The sequence below is a fragment of the Leopardus geoffroyi genome, chromosome C2 (assembly GCF_018350155.1).
Source record: "Leopardus geoffroyi isolate Oge1 chromosome C2, O.geoffroyi_Oge1_pat1.0, whole genome shotgun sequence".
Lineage (NCBI taxonomy): Eukaryota > Metazoa > Chordata > Mammalia > Carnivora > Felidae > Leopardus > Leopardus geoffroyi.
Genome location: NC_059333.1, coordinates 78,832,155 through 78,859,935, shown reverse-complemented (window position 1 = coordinate 78,859,935; position 27,781 = coordinate 78,832,155). Strand labels below are relative to the sequence as shown.

The following is a 27,781-nucleotide window of genomic DNA, read 5'->3' as shown; positions in this document are numbered from 1 at the left end:
TTCTGACTAAGATTGAGAGTATAAAACAGATGATCTAGAATTCTTTCCTTCTCTCAGTGGAACAGGGGTTGAGTATGGCAGTGTTGTTGGGGTGGATGGAAACCATAGAACCAGGGTTTATTTATTTGAGAGAGAGAGAGAATATGAATACGAGTTGGGGAGGGGCGGAGAGAGGGGAACAGAGGCTACAAAAAGCACTCTGTGCTGACAGCAGAAAGCCCAATGCAGGGCTTGAACTCACAAACTGTGAGATCATGACCTGAGCTGAAGTTGGAAGCTTAACTGACTGAACCACCAGGTACCCCAGTAGAACCATGATTTAAACCACATCTCTCAGACTCTACACCACTGACTCTAGTATCATATTCTAGTTGACTGACTTCAGATGTGACTTTCTTCAAAGGGTTGTGGGGGATGTAAAGCTAATACTTATACCACATAATGGCCACCATGATCAATGCTCTTACGCTTCTTGTTTTTCCTTCATCATCTTTTCTGTCTTTTCTTCTCTTTCAAACTTTTTTTTTCTCTCTTTCACACATCCACCTTTTCCTTGCAGTGACTTAACTCCTGACTCGTCTTGCCTGTCTGTGTTTAGATTATGCTATACTGAGGAATGGCATATATTTGGGTTGCCCAAAATTCCTTAGACACTTAAGGCCCCTGCCAGTGATGATAACCGCTGATTTATAGAGCACTGATTGAGAGTCGTTTCCCTTAATCCTCTCCACAAACTCAGGAGATGAGTGCTAGTATTGTCTCCAGCCCAGCAACCTCCAAAAGTTTTGATCGGCACTCATTTATTCACCAGAAAGATATTTATTTAGTGTGGGCTATTTGACAGGAGCTGGATAGAGTGAGTAGCCCAATGGCCATGGTCTCTGCCTTTGTGGAACATACACACATACATGATACTGAGCTCACCTTGACTGACATTGTCCAACCCTCTGTATTTTCATGTCTATTCTGATCGTCAATGTCCACATGGTACTTCTAAACATTTTTATCTATCATTCCTTCTTACAAAAAGCAATAGGTCCACAAAAGAAGAAGGACCAGGATGCTTTGAGAGAGCATGATAAAGGGCCAAGTTGATGTAGGACCTTAAGAAATCCTCCTTGAATGAGGCATTTGAACCATGATTTGGACAGTGAGGGTTCTTAGCCTGCTATGAGATAATGTTGGGCAATGGTCTGACCATACAAGGACTTGTAGTTCCATTTATGTGAGTTGGGTTTGCTCCTAGGATCAAAAAGATGCTATTTAACAAACAGGGGAATGATGTCATTCTGTTTGTATTTAAAAAAAAAAAATAGCACTGTGTTTGCTGTGTGAGAATGGATGGGAGTGGACTACCTAGTCTATCTTTACATTAGATTGATTCTGTGTAGTGAGAATTCAGGTATGAACCAATCACAGATCATCCTTTTCAGTCTCTTGGGGAAAACAAAACATGTACTGAAATAATTCTAATACAAGTCATGAGTACTATAGTAGATAGACAGCAAAAGTGCTGTGGGTGAGGGCATTTATAGACCATGCTCACTTTCTTCTAGCCAGACACCACTGTTCAGATCTCTTCTTGTTTTCTCTGTTGGAGATTCTGTTAGAGTTAGAATTTTCTATGCATGCCCTAAAAGGCTCTCAAGTCCAAAGCAAATCAATTTGGTGAAAACTTATCTAGTGTCTACTTCGTCGTTGGCCCACTTCACTTGTTTGGCTGTATTTCTACCACAAGGATATGATAGGATGAGTAGGTGTTGTGTTGGCTTGGAGGTCAGTGCACCTTTGTGTAAGTCTCCATTTTTTTTTCTCCACTCAGCAATGCAACTTTTGGAGATTAGCATAACCTAGTGTGTAGTGAGTAAAGTTTGTGGTAAGAATTGAGTTAGAAAAATTGATGTTTTGGTGTCCTTGGAGGAAGATAAACGTTTTCTGATGAACAGGGAAGATTTGAAGGAACATGAATCAGGTGACTGCCAACATGATACCATCTTGTCATTCCCCCCATGGATCCCTTCATGGGTAATCATCTCTGAACTCTGTGGCTGTGGAACATTTTTTTGTTTGTTTGTTAGCAATCTTCCATCTCCCCCTCTCCCTTGGTCATGGGGCTGGACTGAAAGAGAGAGAGAGAGAAAGAAGGAGAGAGGAAGGATAGTTATTCCTCAACACCTCTTTCTGAGGTGATCAAACCTCCCTGTCTTCTGTGTTAGTAGAGATGTTTCAATGAGTACTGTTATCTTTAACTTGAAAAGACCGTGCCATTAACTTTTATTCTCTGTGATGATTCCCACAGGATAGATCATTGGAACAATGAGAAGGAGAGGATTTTGCTGGTCACAGATAAGACTCTCTTGATCTGCAAATATGACTTCATCATGCTCAGCTGTGTGCAGTTGCAGCGGATTCCCCTGAGCGCTGTCTATCGCATCTGCCTGGGCAAGTTTGTCTTTCCTGGGATGTCATTGGACAAGTGAGTGTGGTGTCTTAGACTTGGAAAATGGTGCAGTGGAGGGCATGCCATGCAGGGAAATCAGTCACAAAGTTCAGTTTAGTATAGTAAGCCAAGTACACCCAGGGGAGAAAAGTGAAGCTGTACAGTTGAATTCATCAAATAATCTTTGCGTTCCTATTCTATGTCAGACACCAGGGATGCAACTTTAAGTAAACTGGGACTTTACCAAGGGCACATGAGAAATAAATGGTTGACTATGAGGGGGAAAGAGCTGTGGGATCATGGAAGAAAGATTCTCAATACAATTTGTGTGGCAGGGAACCAGAGAAGCTCTACTGGAGAAGGACTTGAGCCTGTATTTGACGTTGGGTAAGAATTAGCCAAAGATGGAGAACAGAAATTTAACATTCCAAGCTGAAGGAACAGCACAGCCAAAGGAGTGGAGGTGGGAAACAGTATAATGCCTTTGGAAATTGAAATTATTTTGTAAAGCTGAGTGGACAGAGGTCTCTTTGAGATCTTCCCTGGACGCTTGGTAGAAAGGACCTCAACTATCTCAGAGATGTTGACATTTACCAAGATACCTGGTGAGGTCTACAGAGCAGGGTTGCTGAACTAAGTTCTTGTTATGGTCTTGGAAGGAATTGTCTTTCTTAAACATTTTAAAGTTTATTTATTTATTTGAGAGAGAGAGGGAGAGCGTGCATGTGTGCGTACCCTAGCGAGAGAGGGGTGGAGAGAAAGCTAGAGAGAGAATCCCAAGCAGGTTCTGTGCTGACAGTGGGCTCAATCCTATGGAACCGTGAAATCAGAACCTGAGCTGAAGCCGGATGCTTAACTGACTGAGCCACCCAGGTGCCCCCTTTCCTAAACATTTTAGATCTAAGCCAGGACAGCAATCTCCCTCTGAGCCTTTGACTGTGAGCTTTTCCCATCTCCTGGTGAGCAACTTGAGGGAAAATACCTTTTTGTTTGTTTGTTTGTTTGGCACCTGGCATTGGGCCTGGCACACAGTGAGAGCAGAAAAACTTTTCTAAAATGTTGAAAAAAAGCACAGTTTGATCAAGTGATTGGTTTCCTTACAAAAAGCATACCATATCAAAGATCTATGCTTTAATTTATTCTTTTCATGGATGCATGATGTGACAAATTGATTTAGCTCACTAACTTTTTGAACTGGTGGGTTTTCAATAATATAAGCAATCATAAATATTTTTATAATATCACAGAATGTTTATTTTCAGGAAATATCTCTCCCACCCCATACTCTAAGTTCTCAAGATTTATTACCCTAGGTGATAGTCAATAGTTACATGTTGTTATTTTTTTTCTTTTTTTAAAGAAATAGAAATAGCAAATGCACAGGAGTATAGATGTCTTTGTATGTAATTGGTTTATACACATTTGTAAGTACATCTGCACAGGCACATTTATCATAAACTGTTTTACTCAGTGGGAGCACATGTTGTAAACTATTCTGCCTCGAGTTATTTGACCCAATGAGATTTTATTATATAATTGGAGATTTTATTACATAATTATTTATAGATCAACCTCAGTTTTTTAAATAGTGCAGAGTATTTTAAAAAGTAATCTATTTATCCAGCCCCTCATTAATGGCTATTTATTTTTACCTTTGCTACTATAAGCAATTCTGCTATAAATATTCTTGTGTATAGGACTTGGGATAGATGTCTAAATGTATCTATAGGGGCGCCTGGGTGGCGCAGTCGGTTAAGCGTCCGACTTCAGCCAGGTCACGATCTCGCAGTCCGTGAGTTCGAGCCCCGCGTCGGGCTCTGGGCTGATGGCTGAGAGCCTGGAGCCTGTTTCCGATTCTGTGTCTCCCTCTCTCTCTGCCCCTCCCCCGTTCATGCTCTGTCTCTCTCTGTCCCAAAAATAAATAAACGTTGAAAAAAAAATTTTAAATGTATCTATAATGTAAATTTCTGTAAGTGGAATTATTAGGTCAAAAGTCATGTGCACTTTAACTGATAGATATTGCCAAATTGCCTTCTCAACAGGTGACACCAGCTTACACTCCCACAAAGTGTAAGAGTGTCCTTTTCTACACATCTTCACCAATATCTCACATTATGAATCTTTTTTGCTTTGCCAGTGAGATAAAGAAAAACAACTCATTTTTGTTAATTTGTTTTATAAATATTGAGTTACAATTCTTTGATTTTGTGTCAATTTTGGTAAATTGTATTTTTCAAGGAATTTGTTACATTTATTTACAGTGCTTTATTTGAAAGCATAAAGTTTTTAATAATATTCCATTATTATACCATTAATGTCTATAAGACATTTAGTGATATCCCCTTTCTTTCCTGATTTTGATGACCTGTGTTTTCTCTCTTTTTCTGTCAGTGGACCTATTGATTTTGTTGGTTTTTACAAGAATGTACTTTTAAATGCTAATTTTCACTTTTGTCTGATTTTTATTTAGTTGATTTCTGCTTTTTTATTTATTTATTTTCTCCATTCTTCTACTTACTTTTGGTTTACTTTTCTTTCCTTTTTTTAAACTTTTTAATTTGAAACTCAAGGTCATTGATGTTAGGCCTTTTCTTCTCTTCTGATATGACTATTTAAATCTATAAATTTTCTTCTAAGCACAGCCTTTACTGCATCTCATAAAGCTTGATATGTTGTGCTTCTATTCTCATTTAGGTTGAAGTATTCTCTAATCTTTCTTGTGATTACTTCTTTGAACCATGGATACTTTAGAAGTTGTACCGGCTAGGGGCGCCTGGGTGGCGCAGTCGGTTAAGCGTCCGACTTCAGCCAGGTCACGATCTCGCGGTCCCGGAGTTCGAGCCCCCCGTCGGGCTCTGGGCTGATGGCTCAGAGCCTGGAGCCTGTTTCCGATTCTGTGTCTCCCTCTCTCTCTGCCCCTCCCCCGTTCATGCTCTGTCTCTCTCTGTCCCAAAAATAAATAAATGTTGAAAAAAAAAAATTAAAAAAAAAAAAAAAAAAAAAAGAAGTTGTACTGGCTAATTTCCAAATATTTTTCTTGAGATTTTAATATTCTTTCATTTTAATTTAGAGAACATATGGCCTTGATTTTAATCCTTGTAAATAAATCAAGACTTGTTTTATTGACTGAACTATAGTATATTTTTGTGAATGTATCATATTCATTGGAACAAAATTTTGTGTGTGATTGTCTGTAAATATCAATTGGTTTATTGTGTTTGACAGTATTGTTTAGGTTATCTATATTTTTACTGATTTTTGTCCATTTTTGTATTAGTGATTGAGAAAGGAATGTTAAAATTTATCACTGTGGAGTTTTCTTCTCTCTTTATTCTTTGCTTAATGTATTTTGAGGATCTATTATGTACATTATATTTATGATTAATATGCCTTCCTGAAAAATTGAGCCTTTTTTTCATTATGGATTGGTTATCATTTTTATACTTATTTTTTTTACATAGTAAATCTTTTTATAATACATTTACTGTCCATGTCTTTGTATTCAAAGTATATTTCTTATCGAGATCACATAATCGAGTTATAGTTTTAATCCATTCTGATAATCTCTGCCTTTTAATTGGAGTGTTTAGTCCCTTTACATTTTATATAATTTTGATTTGATTGAAGTTGAGTCTACCTATTATTATTATTTTTTTTACATTTATTTATTTTTGAGAGACAGAGTAGCAGGGGAGGAGCAGAGAGAGAGGTAGACACAGAATTAGAAGCAGGCTCCAGGCTCCGAGCTGTCAGCACAGAGCCTGATTCAGGGCTCGAACCCACGAACCGTGAGATCATGACCTGAGCCGAAGTTGGATGCTTTAACCGACTGAGCCACCCAGGCGCCCTGAGTCTACCTATTATTTGTTTTCCATTTTCCCTTTTTAGATTTCTTTCTTAGTCCTCTTTTTCAACCTTATTTTTAATTATTTAAATACTTTTCATAATTTAATTTTAATATTTCTGTTGGCTTTTTAGCTATAACATTTTATATAATTTTGTGGTTGCTTTAGAGCAGAGTTTCTCAACATGAAGACTGTTTATTACATTTTGGGTAGGACAATTCTTTGGTATGGGAAGCTGGTCTGTGCATTGTAGGATGTTTAGCAGCAACTTTGGCTTATACCCAGTAGGTGCCAGTAACACCCTGCTTCTGTTAAGACAATCAAAATATGTCCCCAGATATCACCAAATGTACCCTAAGGGCAAAGTCACTCCATATTGAGAACCACTGCTGAAGGAATTATAATATAGGTACTTAACGTTTCACAGTCTACTTTAATATTGTAATACTACACTTTTAACATAGAAACCTTGTAAACTTATTGTTCTAGGACTGTAAATGTTAGATATAGTATGATAAAGTCAGTGTAGCCATAGGAGGATATGAGAAGGAGGCTTGGAAGAAAGTTTATTGTACGCACAGGTCTAAGAAAGGGAGTCCCCATATACCATAGAGGGCCTCAGAGGAAGTCACCAGTGTTGGTCAGGAGGCTGAAAGGACAGGAGCTATACGAGAACTTAGGCCATGGCTGTTACTAGAGTTTCTACAGGAAAGGCAAGGCATGACAGGGTACTCAATTTGGGATTGGGTAGTTTAAATAATTTTGGTAGACTTTAAGCTGTAGGGGAGATCCACTGTTGCTTAGTACCTGAACCTGGATTGATCAAGGCAGAAGAATATTGCCTCATGGGGTGTATGGGCCAAATAGAAGATGTATGGTTCAGGATTGTTATATATGAATATCAAAGGTGTACTTTGGGCTGAGTCCTTTGCTATCTCTAAAAATTGGCTAGCCCCAAGAGGGGCAGTCTCTCCCCAGACAGAAACCTTCCTTAATATGTTAAAACATCATAAGGTACATTAAATAAGTAAATACATATTTACATACACATACATACTATACATGTACTATTTACACCACCTCCTTACTGACCTTTATGTTGCAGTTGTCATGCATATTACTTCTATATGCATTTTAATCTAAACAGGATAATGTTATAAATTTTGTTTTAAGAAATTGTGCATATTCCAAAAAAATTAGGATATATAATTGTATTTTACATTTATTTATTTATTTATTTAAAAAATTTTTTTTTTTTCAATGTTTATTTATTTTTGGGACAGAGAGAGACAGAGCATGAACAGGGGAGGGTCAGAGAGAGAGAGAGACACAGAATCGGAAACAGGCTCCAGGCTCTGAGCCATCAACCCAGAGCCCGACGCGGGGCTCGAACTCACGGACCGCGAGATCGTGACCTGGCCGAAGTCGGACGCTTAACCGACTGCGCCACCCAGGCGCCCCTGTATTTTACATTTAAATACATGGTTTTATTTACTTTTATTTTTTTTATTATTTTTTTTTTAATTTTTTTTTTTCAACCTTTATTTATTTTTGGGACAGAAAGAGACAGAGCATGAACGGGGGAGGGGCAGAGAGAGAGGGAGACACAGAATCGGAAACAGGCTCCAGGCTCTGAGCCATCAGCCCAGAGCCCGACGCGGGGCTCGAACTCACGGACCGTGAGATCGTGACCTGGCTGAAGTCGGATGCTTAACCGACTGCGCCACCCAGGCGCCCCGACTTTTATTTTTTTAATGTTTGTTTATATTTGAGGGAGAGAGAGAGAGCTAGCACATGGGGGAGGGGCAGACAGAAAAGGAGACACAGAATCTGAAGTAGGCTCCAAGCTCTGAGCTGTCAGCACAGAGCCCGATGCAGGGCTTGAACACATGAACTGTGAGATCATGTCCCGAGGCAAAGTCAGATGCTCAACCAACTGAACCACCCAGGTGATCCCATGTTCTGATACACTTCTGATAATCTTTATTTGTTCCAGGAGATTCAGATTTCCCTTTGATGCCATTTTACATGAAAAATTCCTTTTTAGTATTTCTTGTACTGTAGTATATTGGTGATGTATTTTTAAAAACATCTTTATTTAGCCTTCATTACTTTTTATTAATTTTTATTATTTTGAGAGAGTACGAGTCAGGGAGAGGGTCAGAAATATGCATATAAAACGAGGGAAAGAGAGAGAGAGAGAGAGAGAGAGAGAGAGAATGAGAATCTTTTTTTTTTTTTTTTTTTTTTTTTTTTAAATTTTTTTTTTTCAACGTTTATTTATTTTTGAGACAGAGAGAGACAGAGCATGAACGGGGGAGGGGCAGAGAGAGAGGGAGACACAGAATCGGAAACAGGCTCCAGGCTCTGAGCCATCAGCCCAGAGCCCGACGCGGGGCTCGAACTCACGGACCGCGAGATCGTGACCTGGCTGAAGTCGGACGCTTAACCGACTGCGCCACCCAGGCGCCCCGAGAATGAGAATCTTAAGCAGACTCCATGTTCAATGTCGAGCCCAACCCGGGATTATGACCTGAACCCAAATCAAGAGTCGGACACTTAATCTACTGAGCCACCCAGGTGCCCCTTCATTTCTGAAAAGTTTTCTCTAGTTAGAGAATTCTGTCTTGACATTTTTTTTTTCAGTACTCACAAAATGTTGTTCCACTGTCTTTGGCCTCCATAATTTCTGAAGAGAAATTCACAGTTATTTGAACTGCTATTCTGTGTATTCTCTAGCTGCTTTCACATGTTAACATTATCTTTAGTTTTCAGAAGTTTGTGATGTGCATAGGGGTATATGTATGTGTTTATGTTTAATCTTCCTTGGGATTCCCTGTGCTTCTTGCATTTGTAAGTTTTTATGTTTCAACAAATTCGGGAAATCTGAGCTTATTGCTTTTTGAAACTTTTTTTTTGTTGTTCCATTCTCTTTTTCTCCCCTGATATTTCAATTACATGTATAAGAGAAATTTTGCTATTATTCTACAGGTATCTCAGTCTCTATTTTTTTCCAGTCTCTATCTCATCTTCAGATTGGCAGTTTCTATTGATCCAACTTCACACCTTATTGACATTTTCTTTTGTCATTTCATTCTGCTGTTAAGTCTATCAAGTATTTCTTTTATTTCAATTGAGAGTACTAAATGTACTCTTTTCTATTTTCTATTTCTCTTAAAAGATTTCACATATTTTCTGAATGAGTGTATTGTCCTTAGCATAATTTACTTAGTATTTACCTTACTTAGCATAATTATAATCATTACTTTAAGGTTCTTCCTGATAATTTCAAATTATGGATCATCTCAAGATTTCCTACATTGACTGTCTTTTTTCTTAAGAATAGGTCATATTTTGTTGGCTCTTGGTATATTGGTTACTTTCAAATTTATTCCTCCTGGACTTTGTGTAGACTTCCTTTATTCTTTAAATCCATAGGTAGAAGTTTTATGGGTAAGAAGATGGCTCTTTGTTTTTTTCTGTTTTTTTTTTTTTTTTTTTTTTTTTTTTTTTTTTTTGTGTGTGTGTGTGTGTTTTGTGTAGAATTTCTAGTTATTTTCAGAATAGGAAGTCTGCTGGGCTAGATATTGAATTTTTTTATGCCTACATATTGAATTTTTGCAAATAATTTTATGTAATCTTTGGAGATGATTGTGTATTTTTCTCTGTAAATCTAATTAATATAATGGGTTCTGTCACACATTTCTTAAAACTGAGACATTTTTGCACATTCAAGGTACAAAGCCACATGGTATAATTATATTTAATATAATATTCCATTGAATATTCTTTATAATTTTTGAAAGTGTTTCTTTTATCAATATTCATAAATTTGATTGATGTTTAGTTTTCTTCTATTGGACTGTTTTTGCAGATTTTGGTATTAATATTAGCTAACTTTTAAAAGACTGGTTTTTGGGTCACCTGGGTGGCTCAGTTGATTAAGCATCTGACTCTTGGTTTCAGCTCAGGTCATGATCTCACAGTTTTGTGAGTTTGAGCCCTATATTGATTGAGTTCTGTGTTGGCAGTGTGAAGCCAGATTCTCTCTCTCTCTCTCTCTCTCTCGCTCGCTCGCTCTCTGCCCCCCCCCCACTTGCACTGTTGCTGTCTCTCTCAAAACAAATAAACTTAAAAAAAGTGTTTTTATTTTGTTTTGTTTCTCCCCCCTCTCTTGACTTTACCAGATATAGAAATGGCTTTATCTTTTACGTAGATGATTAGTGTATTTCACCTATCAACATGCCTGGACCTGATGCTTTGAAAGGAGGAGTAGCACTATAACTTTTTTAATTTTTTCCATGGTATTGGCATGTTTAGACTTTCTCTCTCTTTATAGTTAGTTTCTGTAGTTTATAGTTTACTAGAAAAATCACTCCATTTTTTTCAGATTTCTAAATTTTCATTGGACTGAGAAAAGTAAGAAAACATATGATTAAAAGAATACTAAAAGTTTATTTTATATATAATACTTTTTTCCTTGTGTCGGGATTTACGTAACTAATAGTTGATTGATTGATTTCAAAGTACCACCTGTTGAGTTTATTTGTTCATTATAGAAGAATTTTCCCATTTGTTATCTTTTACATTTTTCCATATCTCCTATTGCGCTATTTGTGTATATTCTTTCTTGCATTTTGTAACTTCTTTAAAGTTTAATTAATGAATGAATTAATAATTTTAGAGAGACAGTGTGTGAGCAAGGGAGAGGGGCAGAGGGAGACAGAATTTTTTTTTTTTAATGTTTTACTTATTTTTGAAAGAGAGAGTGCAAGCTGGGAGGGGCAGAGAGAGGGAGGGGGACAGAGGCTCCAAAGAAAGCTCTGTCCTGACAGCAGTGAGCCTGATGTAAGGCTCAAACTCATAAATCACGAGATCATGACCCGAGCCAAAGTTGGAGGTTCAACCACCTGCACCCCTCAGGAGCCCTGAGTGAGAGAGAATCTTAAGCAGACTCCATGATCAGTTCTGTAACATTACAGGGCTCAATTCTACAACACTGGGATCATGACCTGAGCCAAAATCACGAGTTGGATGCTCAAATGATTGAACATCCCAGGCACCCCAAGTTTAGTTTATTTAGAGTTATTTTTTGTTAGATACCTGAGTTTGTTAAATTTTCTTTAATTATGCTTTTCCAGATCTATTGTACCATTTTATTATATTTCCCATGCCCTGTTATTTCTTTTTTTATCTTTGATTCAAGAATATGATTGAGGTAACTTTTTAAGTTGGAAGGATTTTTACTCCTTTGACATATATTATTAATTTCTAATTTTATACATTGTGTTTAGAGAATGTCTTCTCTAATATTTCTGTGTTTTTGGATTTACTGAATAGGTTTATACTTAAATAGTTATTTTTTAATCAACATTTCACAAATATTTGAATGTGCAGTTTCTACTTCTGTGTGTAGAATTTGGTAACTAGTGTTTAGATACATTATCATGTTTCATATGTCTTCCCTGTCTTTGCCTATTAATTAATTAATTTTTTTTGGCTACTTGATCTGTCATAGACTGAGAGGAGAATTAAATTTTCATTAATTAATTTTTTTACTTTTGTGACTTTACATTGTGAATATTGATATTACCTTGTTTGATGTAGAAACACAGAATTTGAATATTTATTTTAGATTATAATGTTTTTTGTTATAAACTTAACCTTCTTTAGTGCCTTGTCTGTTTTTGGTCTTGTTTGGGGTGAATATTATAAACCTTATTTTTTTTTTTTTTTAATTTTCTTCATATATATTTGCCCGGTTCTTACTTTAAACCTGAATCTCTTTGTTTTTCGTGTGTTGTTATATACAGCATATAATTGAATTTTGTTTTGTGATCCAACCTGGAAATCTTTTCTTCAAATTGGTAAGATTAACCTATTTACATATATTGATATGACAGTTTTGATTTTCATCCTTCCCTCTTGATTTTTGTATTATGTTATTCTAAATATATTACCATATTTTCTAGATTTCCTTTGCTTTCTATTGAGTATAGTTTCCTTTTAACAAGAAAGTTTATAGTCTTTTTCTACTAATGACTGTAAATGTAATTTAGAAGAGTATTTTTAGAACGGGGAAGGGGCAGAGAGAGAGGGAAGCACAGAATCTGAATCCGGCTCCAGGCTCTGAACTATCGGCACAGAGCTCAACGTGGGGCTGGAACTTGTGAGTTGAGAGATCATGGCCTGAGCCGAAGCCTGATGCTTAATCGGCTGAGTCACCCAAATGCCCCTATCCTAGCCTTTTTGACTGTTATATATTCACTTGCTAATATAAACCCATGTATTTTAACAAATAAGAACCTGTTTCTTTCATCGTCTTTTGTACTTCTCCGTCATTCATTTTTAACAATTTTATTTATTTATTTTGAGAGAGAAAGTGCAAGCAGGGGAGAGACAAACAGAGAGAGAGAGAGAGAGAGAGAGAGAGAGAGAGAGAGAGAGAGAATCCCAAGTAGGCTCCACATTATTAGCAGGGAGCCTGATGCAGGGCATGAACTCATGAACAGTGAAGTCATGACCTGAGTGGAAATCAAGAGTCAGAAGCTCAACTGACTGAGCCACCCAGGTGCTCCTCCCCTGCTGTCATTCAATTTTTTTAAAAAGATGCTTATGGGGGGTAGGGAGGGACACCTGGGTGGCTCAGTCAGTTGAGTGACTAACTCTTGATTTTGGCTCAAGTCATGATCCCAGGGTCTGGGATCGAGCCGTGCGTTGGGCTCTGTGCTGAGTGTGGAGCCTGCTTAAGATTCTCCTCTCTCTCTCTCTCTCTCTCTCTCTCTCTCTCTCTCTCTCTCTCTGCCTCTCTTTCCCACTTGAGCACTCTCTCTGTATCTCTAAAAAATAAAAAAGTAAAAATAAAATGAAAATATACTGATAGTTTTCAGTTACTTCAGTGACTATTTAAATAATGTTTCCACTTGATATGTCATCTTCAATAGCATATATTGAACCTCCATTTTGAAAGATAAGAAATCTGTATTTTCATACTATTCCCACATTCTCTCATCTTTCATTTCCCTTCTTCCATTAGTTTTACCAGACAAATTTCATTTTTTATGGCATATTATATTTTATTTCCCATGAGGCACTCAATTATTAACACAGGGAGTTGATGTAATTCCAGCCCTCCTAATTAACTTGTGTGGCTTTTTCCAGATTTGCATTCTGGGGTTGAGGAGAGAAAGCCTGTGCCAGCAGCTGGCATGCTGGTAAATGTAAAGGCCCCGGGAAGTAGGAACATAGTGTGATGAAGAGGTCGTGTTTACAGTTCTGCTCAGTTTTCTAGCACCCTCCATTGTAGATTCCTGGACTAGGAGTGGAGTCCTAGATTTTAGCCCCAATTTTACAGCTGTTAACTTTGTTTCCTCATCTCTCAAAAGGTGACATTAATTATCATTACGCTTCATTAATAGTCTATTGTAAGGTTCTAATGAGATAGCTTAAAAGCATTTTGTAATATGCCTCATAGATATCAGCTGTTAACAAGTTCTGATTTTTCTCCCAGATAAAAGCTTTTGTTAACATGGAACTAAATAGGTTGATTTGATTGTTATCTTTGTTTCCAAGTCAGTTGGCCCTCCTTGGTTGGGCAGAGTCACCCTTATAAGGTCAGAGTTCAGGCAGCAACAGGCAGAGAAACGGGAAGAGGCAAGGGGAAATCAGCTGATGAATAATTATAAACTGATTCCAGAGGACACCTTGGACAGAGAGCAAATTCCCTTGTCATAGGAAAATGCAGTGATTTAACATTAACATCCTCTGCCTGTAGGTAGTGATGCTGACCTTGTTTCCCTAGAGCTTTTACCTCCCCTGTGCCATTTGACGTTCAACCCCCAAGAATAAATAGGGCTGAGTGAATACATTTTAGAGATACAGCAAGACAAAAGGGGTTCAGGGATTCAGGCACCCTCAGCTATTTAGTATTAGAGCTGGGTTTTGAAATAAGTTCTTCCAACTCCCTGTCCAGTATTCTTTTCTTTGGTTAAATAATATTTTATTTGCTTTTTTTTTTTTCTCTTTCTCTCCCTTCTCTCCCCCTTCCCTTCTCTTCCTTTCTTCTCTTGTTTCTCTCCCTGTGATCTCACTTCTGTGTTTTTCATCCTCTCTCCTCACCTTTCCTCTTCTCTGTCCCTCTGGGGGAAGGCAATCACCAGCTGCTAATGAAGCTCTCCTTCTCTTAAGAAGCCACAAAGAGGACTATTGGAACTTAAAACATGTGCCAACGAATCCCACATACTGGTGCTTACAAAACAAAGTTGTTTTGTTTTGTACACTGTTTGCCTTTTGGCTTCATGTGAAGAAGGAGAGAGCAATGGCAATAAATGACTAAAGGCTAAGGATCAGTTATTTGTGAGACGAAGGCCTGTTCTCTTTGGATCAGAACATTAACCAGAGACAAACCAGGACAGGGTAAAAGGCCTGGTTTGTCCTCTAGGGTAACTAGTTGCTGCTACTACACAGCTTTTGTTATTCTTTCTTACCTGAGACAGGGACCCTAAACATTATTTCTATCATAATTGGGTTTATTTTCAGATTTTAATTAAAAATCAACCTGCACAATCCCATTGTGTCTGTAACCTTTCAGAGAAGTGGGGGAGAGAGGAGAAGACTAGACTTCTATGAGCGTAACCATAGGTTAAAGCTTTGACTCACCTTAACCATGCCAATTTTTTTGCTGTTCAAATTTGGACAATGCACTTTAATTCCTGGGCTTTCAATTTCCATTCTATAAAATGTCAGTAATAAAAGTCCTTTCCAGGCCTAACTCATAGGTCATTGTCAATTTAAATGATGAATGTGAAAGTGTTTGGTAAATTAAAAGGTGCTAAAATAAAGTAAGGTATCACTTAAAGAATTTTAGAAATCCATACTTACTTGTTAACTCTCCCATTTTTTTTTTAATATGCCCACAGGAGCTAATGATCAGGAAACGGTGACTTTGAATAGTCAACTGACTTGTATGTAATCATGTAAATAGATGGTGGTGGGGTTGGAAACATGAGATCCTCTGATTTCAAATCCTCAGGTACCTAATTCCTACTAGACCTCAAGTGTATTGTCATTTTTGAAGATAAGTGGACTCCATTTCATTGTCTCTATTCCTATCTGAACTTTGTAATGGGCAGGTTGAGTACAGACAGTCTAGAGCTTAGAGGGCAGGTTCTGAAGTCAGGCTGCCTGGGAACCCATCCTAGATCTGCTTATGAGTGACTGAGGGCAAGTCCCACAACAGTCTGTGCCTCAGTCTCCTCATTTGTAAACTGGAGAGGGAAATAGTATCTATCTCACTGGTGTGTGTTGAGAACTAAATGAGATCATACATTTAAAATGCTCAGAAAAATATTTGATAGGAGTGGACACTCTGGTACCTGGTATGAAGAGGCAAAGCTATTGCTTCTCTAGTAGATTTGGTGGAAAGATAGTAGTTTAGGATTCAGGGACCTGGGTCTTGATCCACTTTCATGATATGTCTCCTCCTTTTGCTAAGTCTCACTTTCCTCATTGATAAAGTCTATAGGGCATTTTGTTTTTTGGCTTGCATTTTTTGTTTTGTTTTACTGTTTGTTTGATCTTGAAATTCTGTGCTTTTTGTGGTCCTCTATTTGTGTAGCAGTTTTCCAAAAGTGATTCGTCTCACAGGGCCAGATGACTTTACCTAATCAATTACTCCTGTGAAAAATGTCTCCAAAGAGGTTTTCTGCTGGAAAATATTGTTGCTGTCACATTGATATGCCAACAAAAGCTGAGCAGGAAGGTCATGCCAAGAAATGTCTTCCTGCAAGAGTAGGCATCACACATTTCTCTCTCCATGCTGTTTAAAATCTGCATTCGGCATAATATAAGGGACAGGCGGTGCAGCAGAAGCAAGGCTTGGGAAACTCCTTGCAGAGGTCACCACCACTCATCCTGTCTGTAGAGATGCTGGTGGAAACAGGGCATCCCCTGTTGACTTAGTATCAGCACGTGCAGGGTGGGAGGAAGGCATCCCAGACATGACTCCATCAGCTCACCGGTGCTCCCTGGGAACCAAAGGCCAGTGAACTGCTCTGTGCCCCCAGAGTTCTAATTGGGCATCTTTTTTTTTTCCAGACAAGGGCTTCAAAATGCCTCTGCTCTGCTCTAGGTGAAACCAGCTCGTGGCCCAGGCCAATTCTGCTGTCTCTGCGTCTGTCAGTGTATTCTAATCACTGTTATAAGTGTGGTTCTGCGGAACACCTTGTAAAATATTTTCTTATTGCTCCAGCAACATCTCCTGTCTAGACAATCTAATTATGAGCACAGAGCAAACAGCTGAAGTCTATTCCGCCCCCAAGGGTTGCCTAATTCTAGGAGTGGGGGCGGAGGATGGGGGGGGGGTGGTGTGAAATGTATTGGTTACGTTTTGTTGACCTGACCAGAAAATTGAGTGCTCCTGAAGAATCCTGCTAACTTTTAATTAAAAAGAAATGATCTGCTGGAAGCTGGCATTTTGTTGTTTTTCCAAACTCAGTGGAGGATTAAAGGTACCGATTTATTTCCCTCCAATTGCATCTTTTTCTTGGCTTCAGAGGTGGTTTGTGGTCTTTGCTTTAAAAAAAAAAAATGCACTGATTTAATAATCTGCCCTCCTAGCAGCATTTTGCAAATAGAAAGCGGCCCCCTAGAGGTATATTCTTTCCAAGTAGTAATTCAGTTACATTCAGTGAGACTTTCCTGAGCCCTGGCCAGGTGGCAGGCACTGAGCATGACAAAGTGAGGAGAGCTGGACTTTGTCCCCAAGATGTTCACAGGCTCACAAGAAGGCAGATAGACACATTATGTGCTCATGCTTTAAGCAGGCTTTGTTTAGTGCTCCAGTGGAGAGGCAACAGGGTCGCCGACATAGGAGAGGGAGAAAGAATTTCTACTGAAAATTATGGGGAGGTCTATCTAATGGAGGGGATATAATCTGAGCGGGTATTTGTAGGATGGGAGAGAGAGAAGGGAGCACTACAGTCCAGGCATGAGTAGATGAATGCCCAAATGGTGAGATCATGACAAGCATTCCCATAGGGCTAGGTCGTGGCGGTTGGGAAATTATCATGGAAGCTTCTGAATGGTTTTGGGTAATAACATGCGGGGTTTGGGTTTTAGTCATATTAGGATGTAAGGTGACGAAGGTTTGGGGGGAGGAGCCTGACACTGACATTCTACTTAGGAAGATAAAGGTGGCAACAGTATAAGAGATGCTTTGGAAGAAACAGAAACTGGAGAAAGGGGCTGGCTGTGGGATGATGGGTAAACTAGTCACGTGACTGGTATTTATTGAGAACTCGCCATTGCCAATTGCTGTGCTGGGTACTGTGATACCATTGTGATAAACAGAGTTTCTGCTCTATCAGACAGCAATCAATCCTAGCAAGAAGCTTAAAATTACAACAGTGATCTGCTTTGAAGGAAAGCTTTGCAGGGTGTGTGAATTATCTATTGCCATGTAATGATTTACCTTTAAAACTTAGTAGTGTAAAATAACAAACATTTATTTTTCCTGGTTCAGGGATATGGGTGTGGCTTAGCTGGGTCGTCTGATTCAGGATGTCTCCAAAGCTTCAGTCAAGATCACTTGGGCCACAGCATCAATGGGGGAGAATGACTCTCGAGCTTACTCTTGTGGTTGTCAGCAGGCTCAGGTCCTAGCTGGCAGTTGATCAAAGATATCAGTTCCTGCCCTAAGGCCACTGACATCGTGGCTGCTGGCTTCCCTCAGAGGCAGTAAGGGAAGAGAGTGAGAGAGAGAGAGCAGGAGAGGTTGAGCAAGATGGAAGGCACTGTCTTTAAATGACCTAATCTCGGATGGGATATCTATTACCAGATTATCTCTGCCACCTTCTACTCATTGGAAGCAAGTCAGTAAATCCAGTTACAATCCCAAAGGAGGCTGTCACAGAAGGACATGCATATCAGGAAGTAGGCATTTTTGGAGGCCATCTGAGAGGTAGCTGACCATATGAAGGCTACCAGAGCATTTATTATGGGATTTGGACTTAACATTGGAGGGTGAAGATCAGGGAAGGATGCTCTGAGGAAGGGATTCTGGAGCTGGGATCGGAAGGATGAAAAGGAGTTGTCAAACTGAAGGGGGTTATGGAGACAGCGTTCCAGGCAGTGAGATGAATATGTGCAAAGGAGGAGAGAAACTGGTGCTTCTGAGAAACTGTCAACAGGCCACCATGGCCTGCTAGCTATGAGAGGCCTGAGGGACACCAACGTGGAGATGAGTTTTGTATTTAGATGTTGATGAGCTATGTTATTTTGGAGGAGCTAGTGCAATCCTACTTTTATCTGTCATTTGCGCTGGCATTCAGTAGAGAGTGAAAGGGTTCACAGTTAAAGCTAGTTTGAAAGCCCTCGCTCTGAACTGTGGGGCTGTTTCTGGATTGCTGGGAAATGGGTCTGATTCAGTGTGCAAAATGAATAAAATTGCCCACTTATCTCTTAGGATAATTACTTATTATGTAATGAGATAATGTTCATAAATCACCCTGGGCTTCTTGGGGGAAGGTATTATATAAACACAAGGCTTTATCAGTGATGATGGAAACAGATTTGGGAGATTAAAATCAGATGTGCATCTTGATGCTATGGCATTTTGGTTCAAACCAAGAGATCTGTGAGGTTCACCTGAGTTCTTAGGAAATGTTTTGGGTTCAGAAATGGAGGCAGCAGGGTACTGGGAGGTGATTGCAATGTGTGTAACATGGAGAGGCAGGTGGGAGTTGGGGGTTTGCTCTTTTTAGCTCATTCACCCTCATAAGGCAGAGCATTGCCCTTGTTATTCTTAGTTAAAAGAATGTGACTACTTAGATATGCAATCTGAAGTCTCTGCTTCTGGGACAAAGACAAATCTGCCTGAATTCTCCATCCCTATTCAATCTTCGGTTTGCTGTGTGTCCTTGAAAGATGCTTGTTTCCCTTCTCAGAGCATTAATTTACAAATGTGTCACACGAAAGGGGTTAGTTATATTAGATGATCTTCAGGCTCTCTGCTGTCTCTTGGGCCAGTGATTAACCACTATTTTGTGGTATTCGTTCTAGTTTTGCTTCCATGACATGATAAAATAAGAATTTTATTGTCAGCAATCAAAAAAAGCTCTGTCCAATGACGGTTGTTTGCTTTGGGAAAGTTTAACATTGGCGGTGCAGCTGGAACATGTGTGCATTAATTTGGCTGACCTATTGGAAGGATGGAACAGGAGAAGAGAAAATGGGCCAGAGTTGGTGTTTGATCCACTTTTCTTCAGCTTCAGTAGATGTATTCCTCTCTCCTCTCTCTCACCCCTACTCTTCTTAGTCCAGAGTCCCTCAACCCACCCCTATGGTTCATATTTTTATTTCATTATTCCTCATTTATCTCTTTATTAAAAAAGACCCAGTCGAGTATGAAACAGGTTAAGTTATTCTTCATTTAAACATGTGTGAATACTAGATTATCCATCCAACAGAGTGTTTACCTCACCTAAGAAGGTATTAAAAACCCCCAGAAAGCATAGTCTTTCCACTAGTTGCAAGTGAAGTGAGAGGCAATTGAACCAGGGTCTAGTCTGTTGTCTTTTCCTGAGAAGTAACTACCTGGATTCTTATCCTCTCCTTCTCCAAATACTCTCCGTGAATAAGATAAAGTAGAACAGGACTTTTCTCCCCAAATTAATCATTATTTTCAGAAATGGTTCTACACTCCATAGGACTCAGGATAAGAAAGCCTGGGAGCAACTGAAATCCAAGAAAAATTATAAATAGCACCGGATGACCCAACAGGAAGACCAGCACAGGCATAGGGCAGCAACAAAGTACGGCCACCAGTGACAGAAGTTTAATCCTGATGTACTTACTCAAAATTTTAAATCTGCAAATCTTGAAAGAAACTATTTTAATTTCAGCATTCATGAACATACTCTGCTCTTTGATTCCATATTGCTTTTAGTATGACTTACACATGGGTAGAGGAGACCATAATCTTTACAGGGCTTCAGGCCACAAAATCTTTAGTGTGGTTGTCAGTGTGAGTAATGGCACTGGAAGCCACATGAGTCCTCTCTTCTGAAGAGTGGCGTCACACTAAGAGGCCTGACATGGTTGGCTCATCTGATCCTTCCAGTAAGGCAAAAAGCAACAATTTGTACCTTTTTTGTGGAGTATGTCTAAAGATGAATAAAAATGACCCAGTTTTCTTTTTCTACTTTTTCCCATCTACATTAGAATCCTGAATGTTCTGTCTTTAAAACCGTAAATTAACCTTCAGAGTAGGAGAAATATCTGTGCAATACAAATGTCATGGTGCTGGTTCTCAATAACATTCTATTTCTCCCCCTGAAAGGATCACTAAGTTATTGGGAACAGCCATATATCTAACAGAAGCATGACATTTTTTTCAGACTGTCTTAAAGCTTAGTATGTCCATTTGGCCAAGTTCTGGCTAATGAAATGTAAGCAGAAGAAATAGGAAGGCCTTCTGGGAAGACTCCTCAAAAGGCAAGGCAACACTCTTCTCTGTACTTTTCCATTTCCCCTTCTTTCTACCTGTAACATGGGTGTAATGCTCCAGCCCCCATCCTGGACCATGGATCCGAGGATCCAACCTAAGGGTGGCAAAAAGGGATGCTGGAAGGAGCCTGGCTTCTGAATGACTCTGTGGAACTGCCCTTCCACTCTACATTGCCCATCTCTGATCTTCTTTTACCAAGAGAGAATGTTTTATCATTAGTTGGGGTTTTTTATGTTATATACAGCCAGACCTCATCCTAATAGAGTCATAGGACAGGAGAAGGGATTCTGCCAACTCCTGAAGGTTGGCAATGATAGGGTTGGCAGTTTCATGTGGTAGAATGTTCATATGGTTCAGGATGCCACAGACTGTGGTTCCAATCCGAGATCTGGCACTTATTGGCTTGGATACCTAACTTTTCTCAGTGTTTTCTCTCTAAAATAGGGTTGATAATATCCTCCCCAAGGAGTTGTGAAGATGAAGTGAACACCCGAGAAGTGCCAGGGTGGTGACTGCTGTAGGTGCTCCAAACATATTAGCTCCCTTTCACTTTCCAGTTTGTTCTGCTTTAGGAAGATGGCACTCTACATGTATCCTTCCAGGTATTGCAAAATGCTAATGGACAACTACTCCCTCAGAAGCTACTGAGCCACTGAGTGGGGCAGTTAGGACTATGGGTCTGGGTTGAAAGTTCAGGAAAGGAGTGTTAATCACTCACTCAGCTCTAGGCCCGTTATTCAGTGGCAAACTAATGGAGGCTGGTGCCAGTTTTCTGGTGGGAATAGAAACTTGATGAGTTGGTTTGGGAGCGTGTAAGCCATATTAATGGGAAGTCAGGCATCTGTTTCTATGAGGAGGGAAAGCACACGTTAAAATACTCCTAAGAATAACATGGTGGCCCCCAATTCAGACTTAGCAGGAAGTGTGTATAAGAAGGGTCAACTCTACAGGTGTGACCAGAGAACTGACTTGCAATCCAATGTATGTCCATCTAAAACATCTAGAATTATATTTTGTACCATTTGATGATGGGGCAGCAGGCAGAGGAAGCTGGTTTTGGTCCAGACCCAACTTGTAATTAAGAAGGAATGATAGGTAATTAATATTCCTTGATTTTTTTTTTCTAGTTACAAAATTGTTTCAGTTATTTTGTATAGTTACCATCATCGTGTGTTTTCCTTGTATGTGTGTGTTCTTTCCCTCATGGTAAATTGGATATTGTTGCGCCCAGATCCTGGAGAAAAGGTTTAGTTGCAACAGTTCTAATGTGGTGATTCAACAAATGGAGAACAGTGGTGTAGTAGTCTCTGTAAGGAAAGGAGATAAATTATATATTGGCCTTGCCTTCAAAAAGCTTGAGATCTAATTTGGGACTGGGAGAGTACATGCATACTCACATATGCATATAATCCTCATATAACACACATAAATGACAAACTCTAAATGAATGATAGAAGCAATGCATTATGGGAGCACAGATCAGGCAATGTTTTCTAAGGTTGAAATTATTGCTAAAGATACAATGGACTAATGAATTTTGATAGAGAAGAGTAAGTGCTTCATGGGCTGGGGGAAGAGTATTATCAAAAGACATGATGATACAAAGTGTGGAAAGTTGTTTCAGAAACCATGACTAGTTTCCTAGGCAACTGGAGGACAAGGAGAGTGGAGGGAGAGAGAAATGGGAGGAAGGAAAACCTGTTCATGGACAGTGTTAATGGCAGGATAGGCAGGTTTTAGGTATTTTGATTGGCCAGAAAGAGTCATAAAAGCTGTAGAGCAGAGAGGCTTTATGCCTCTTGGTGTCTCCACAGCTGGTAACACATTTGTATGTGGCAGGCACAGAGCTATGTACTCAATGGGTGGTGCACAAATGATTCACGTGGTGGTATGTGGCATGGACTAGAGCCCTGAGCAAAGTTGAATCAGTCTTGATGAGAGGTGTTGGATGCTTAACCTAGGTGTGGAAACAAGAGGTTATATGTGAGATTCTGAGTATCACCCCATTGTGGGCAACATTGATGAATCTCCCCGGCTTCCAATGGAGCCAAGTCGCTTGATATTTGCTTGGATGGAGATAAGTCTGAATACATTGCCTTGGGGCTTTATGGAGCTACCATCCTCAGCAAGGATCACGTTACATGGCGTACTATGATGAACCGGGCAGGAGGCAAGGATTTTGTCACGCATGCTCGCAACTTTGCCTTTAAGGGTCTGTGCCAAGAATGCCCTGGATTTGATCTTGGGTGCGGTGCTGTCCACTCACTCATAATGCCCGGGGAGGCGTGTTGACAAGGATGGGTGGATGGTGGGGGGGTGGCTGAGCTATTTCTTGGCGAAGCCCTGGGAGGAGGCGTTCCTCAAATGCCACGATCCTGTTATTTTTGAGTAATTGGCTGAACCCAGGTGCCTGATTGGACAGAGCCACTCCTAATTTTTTCTAGATAAATATTTGGTTGCCAGGAAGTTATATTTAAATGAGAAATACCTCCTCGGGAAGTAGTTGCCTAGGGGTTCCTGCAGAGGGCAGGATCCCATCCCTGCTGGGAAATGCTTGCAAACCACCCCAAAACTTATTCTCATATACTTACTCATTATGTACTTAGTGTGAGGGCATCCAGATTGAGGTTCTACAAAAGTCTTGCTCTGAATAGCAAGAAAACCCATCAGTGTTAGAGGCACTGTATTTCTTTAGGGAAGTGCTTGCGGTCTTCAGTGGCTTAATGGCAGAATTCTGAAGCACAAATGGAATCCAAGTCAGGGATTTGGCTTTAAAGAGAGAAATGAGTTCCCTGAAAAAGCCTGATCCTTGCTAGAATCCAAAGCACAGAGTTTGGGAAGCTAGAGAATTTGGATCTTTCAAACATAGGACACTTTTGACTTTGTTCTTATTAGTTGTAATCAATACTTAAATGTAGGCTTTTCAAGCCCCATCAATTTAGATTTTCTATTCTTTCGGTGGGGAAAATTCTCTTATTTTATGTATTTTTCTTCCATTTTCACCAAATGAGACTATGGAGAATCAACAGTTAAATCTTATAACTGGTTTTTGGATCGTCTATCTTCAGAAATACCCCAGTTAACATACTCATTTTGTTTTCTGAAGAAAAGAACACAGAACAAAACACAAATAAAAACACATAGCAGAAAGCAAGACAGAAGGCAAAAACACAGGTAAAAGCCTATTAATTTAGCCTTCTGTGTCCGAGTTCAGTGTTTTTTATCCTTCTATCAAGATCCATCCTAAACATACATTTTCCATAAGAACGTGCGGCATCAAGGTCACATGCTGTGACACCTCCCATGATTTTCTGAATCCTGTCTTAATCACCAGCCATGTATTACTTTGTTTTTGTTTTTAAGCTTTTGGATCCCTTTTCATCAGGGGTGGCACTGATGTTCCCTGACTAATCGCCTCAGAAAGGAGAGACCCTACCCATGCGTACCAGCTTACATACAAATGAGAAGAGTCATGTTCAGCAGATTGGGCTGAGCCCCAGGGCTACGTAGGGTATGTCTCAGTGAGACCCCATCTGGAAGAATGATAGGGAAACCTGGGGACACTTGGCAGAGAGTCAGAGTTCAGGGTTTGGTTTTTGGTTTTAATTTATTGCAGAAAGAAACTGTTAATTTTGATGCGTTTAAATTATTCCAAGGTGCTATTATGATAATTCATTAAATGAGAGTGATAAGAAACACAGGCTTTTGGAGCTTGAAGGAATTTTAGAGTGTCTGGTTCAGTCTCCCTTGTTTTATAAATACAAACTGTGGACCCCCAATGCAAGGCTGAGAGAACTTAAAGATGGGTAATTGACTAAGGAGGTTGTTCATTGACTAAATCTATAAGTCCCCACATTTTTAGGTGTTCTTCTCTTTACATCATCAGGAACAGAGAATCTGCTCTCTAGAAGCATCTAGGGAGTGGAGCATCAGCCAGGTAGACAGTTGATGTGGAATTAGCGTTTTGACCTATAAATGAGCTCCCTGACATTGGCTATTATTGGCGATCTGCTCTCTTCTCTGGACTTTTTTTTTTTTTTTTTTTTTAACATCTATAGAGTAATAGAAGCATAGACTGTGATCTTCCAGGTGCCCTTCAGAACTAAAATTTTATAATTTGAAATTTTGGCACTCTTAAATAATAATTATAATGATAATAATAATAATAAGCTGAGGAGATAAAAACTCCAAGTGGTTTTAGAGAAACCATACCTGTCAGGAGTTTTAAGTGTGACCCAATACTAACATTTAATTTCTCATGCCTTTTTAAGTTGTCATGGTTGGGGAAGGGGCTTTCTAAACAGGATTCCCCTCATTGCTTCTTAGCCTTCTCAAATAACTATCCCTTTCAGTTCTACTCATATGAAATTCATGCAGTTCCCCTGGGCAGTTGCTGGGTGGCAGTAGAAGTGCTTATGTGGTGGCCCATGGAACAAGGAGAATGACAAGGGGTGAGTATTCCTGTATGCATTCAGCACTCAGTGTGTGCCCTGGTCCCCACAGCAGGGGAGTGACACAGCAAGAATGGGTGTTAGGGTTGGGATTGGCAGGTGAGGGTGGGGATGGGGGGGTGTGGTGATCTTTCCTGGTGTCTGTCACTGGCCATTTGAAAAGGGTGGAAAATAATTATAGTAACCACTACAATTTATTGAACAGCCACTGTAGACCAGACACTGTGTTAGGCTCTTTCAGTATTTCCTTGTGAATTCAAATATCACCACTGGCAAGGTATTAGTATCCCTATCTTACAGATCAGGGAACTCAAGAAGAGAAAGATTAGCAAAAATACCCAAAGCAACAAAAAGCCAGCCAGTGGTTTACCCGGGATGAAACTGAAGACAAAACCCATACTTTTCCTACTATGGGACTGCGAAAACAAAACAAAACAAAAAACAAAACAAAAAAACCCAGAATCTAAACAAAAGTCTACAACAAAAATCTCATCTCTGTTTTTGAGGGGAGTGAATCAATGGAGGTGAAAGTATCAGGCAAAATTTTGGCTGTAGAGAGAAGGATAATGTCAGCTCTCAGTACTTTAGTGTCCCAGAATCTTCAAGACACTGCACTCATTATTTGGATACAGACACACACACACACACACACACACACACACACAATCCTATAATAAATGCAGGAGGGAGGTTACTTTTAAATTCTGTAAATGAAGAAACTAAGGCTCACTTGAAGGTAAAGTCACCTTCCCAAAGTCCTCAGTATGGAGGTAGGTCTCCTGATCCCTAGGCTAGGATGTTTTCACAACAGCACAGTGCCTTGAAGAGATGGGCTCTTTTCTCTAAATTAGTTAGTTAGTCCTCTAAGATCTGTAGGCTTACAGGCAGAGGGACAGTCTTAGGCCTTCGTGCACAGTGTTGACTGTCCCCACCAACTTGATGGGCCTTGTCTTTCAGCACTAGCTAATTCCTGCCTACATTTACAATGATGCTGTTTAAGCTGCAGCTGTTTACAGATCTCTGCACGCAGTAGATGCCTCACTTAAGGCCACACACCATGCATATAAAGAAACTGTGAATATGTTGCGTCAATACTGAGGGTCTTCATTTGGTGCCGACGTTCAGAGAACTCTAGCTAAATATGCCATAGCAGAAAGTAGAAAAGAAAGCAATCCAGATGTTATGAATATCGTGCAGGCTTATGTTTCACATTATTTTTTTTTGATAGAATATATATATATACATTATATATACAATATATATATATATTTCCATTTCAAAGCTTGGATATTTGAGATTGCACCAGAGAACTTCTATAACTAGAATGGACCTTCGAGATTACCTAAGACCCTAAGAGAAAGTTGCTTATGTAAAGTCCCATTCATTTACAGGGGAATGGATGGCTCAGGTGTCCTGATCCCTTGGGGAGGAGCTCCGGCTTGGGAACCGAACAAATGTGGATTTGAATCCAGACTCTGTCATTTACTGGTAATATAACCACAGGTTAAACACTTGATGTCTCTGAGCCCCAGTCTCATCTTTAAAAATAGAGATAATTATAACGACTTTGCAGGTTAGTTGGCCAGTCTAAATGAGGTAGTAAATTCAAAAGCCTCATGTACTGCTTGTGTATTTTGCCTTTGCTATACACCCTGATGCCCCAGTGACCCTCGTTTGGTTTGGATTCTAATGAAATCATGTGTCTTAGCGTTTACAGCACAGATGACCCACATGATAGAGGAGTACAGCTCAGTCTTTGATGGGAAAAATACAGTACAATCAATCCCTTTATAATTTATTTACGTCATAGGTTAACCATGTTATAGCATGCTTTTCCCATATGTAGTTTTAGCATCTATTATTACATTTGGGATCTGCTTTGACTTGTATTCCTGAACCTGTATAATTAAGTGTTATATTATAGTGGGCTTCACAACATTGGGTAATGAAAAGAATTCTGGCCTTGTAATCAGCGGAATTTTGTGCCAACTCTACCAGGCACTAGCAATGTGGTTATAGATGTCTCCCTCTGAGGCCTAAATATGAGCATTTTAGTTCAGGTGAGCTATAAGGTTCTGATCGTTTTTCAGATTTGATTTGTCTATGTTTTCCTCTACTAGCATATATTGAGACCTTGTTTATTACGTCTATATAATGCTTCTCGTGGGATAGGAGCAAGGTCATTCTTGCTCAGTAGTGGAAGATTAACCTGACTTCCCAATCATAGACCTCACCTGATAAATTCAGTGTTCTTTTTTTTTTTTTTTTTTTTAAACTGCAAAGCCGCAATATTAAATAAGAGCAGCAAGGCCACTAGTCAGCTCTAGCAAGGACAGACCTTTATAAAGTACCCCAGGTTACAGGAAGGTGGCGCTAGAGACTTCTCTGACATAAGTCTTGAGACCTAGGGTCTGGAATGGAATAGTCATGAAATCACTAAATTGGAGACCATCCAAAGCAGGTTTCTTGTCTCCAGTAAGTGTGACAGGTGGTTGGTTATCCAGCCTCCCCGTTTGAAGGGTTCTGGTAAAAGAGAATT

At 39.5% G+C, this 27,781-nt stretch overlaps 1 protein-coding gene across 5 annotated transcripts in view; it reads left to right on the top strand.

The window, feature by feature from the left end:
• TPRG1 (tumor protein p63 regulated 1) overlaps positions 1–27,781 on the top strand; it is a 223,152-nt gene that overhangs the window by 144,922 nt on the left and 50,449 nt on the right. For all 5 annotated transcript variants that reach the window (XM_045502611.1, XM_045502613.1, XM_045502612.1 and 2 more), the window contains exon 4: positions 2,300–2,476. In XM_045502611.1, coding sequence (XP_045358567.1) covers positions 2,300–2,476 — 177 coding nt within the window. The remainder of the gene's footprint in view (positions 1–2,299; positions 2,477–27,781) is intronic.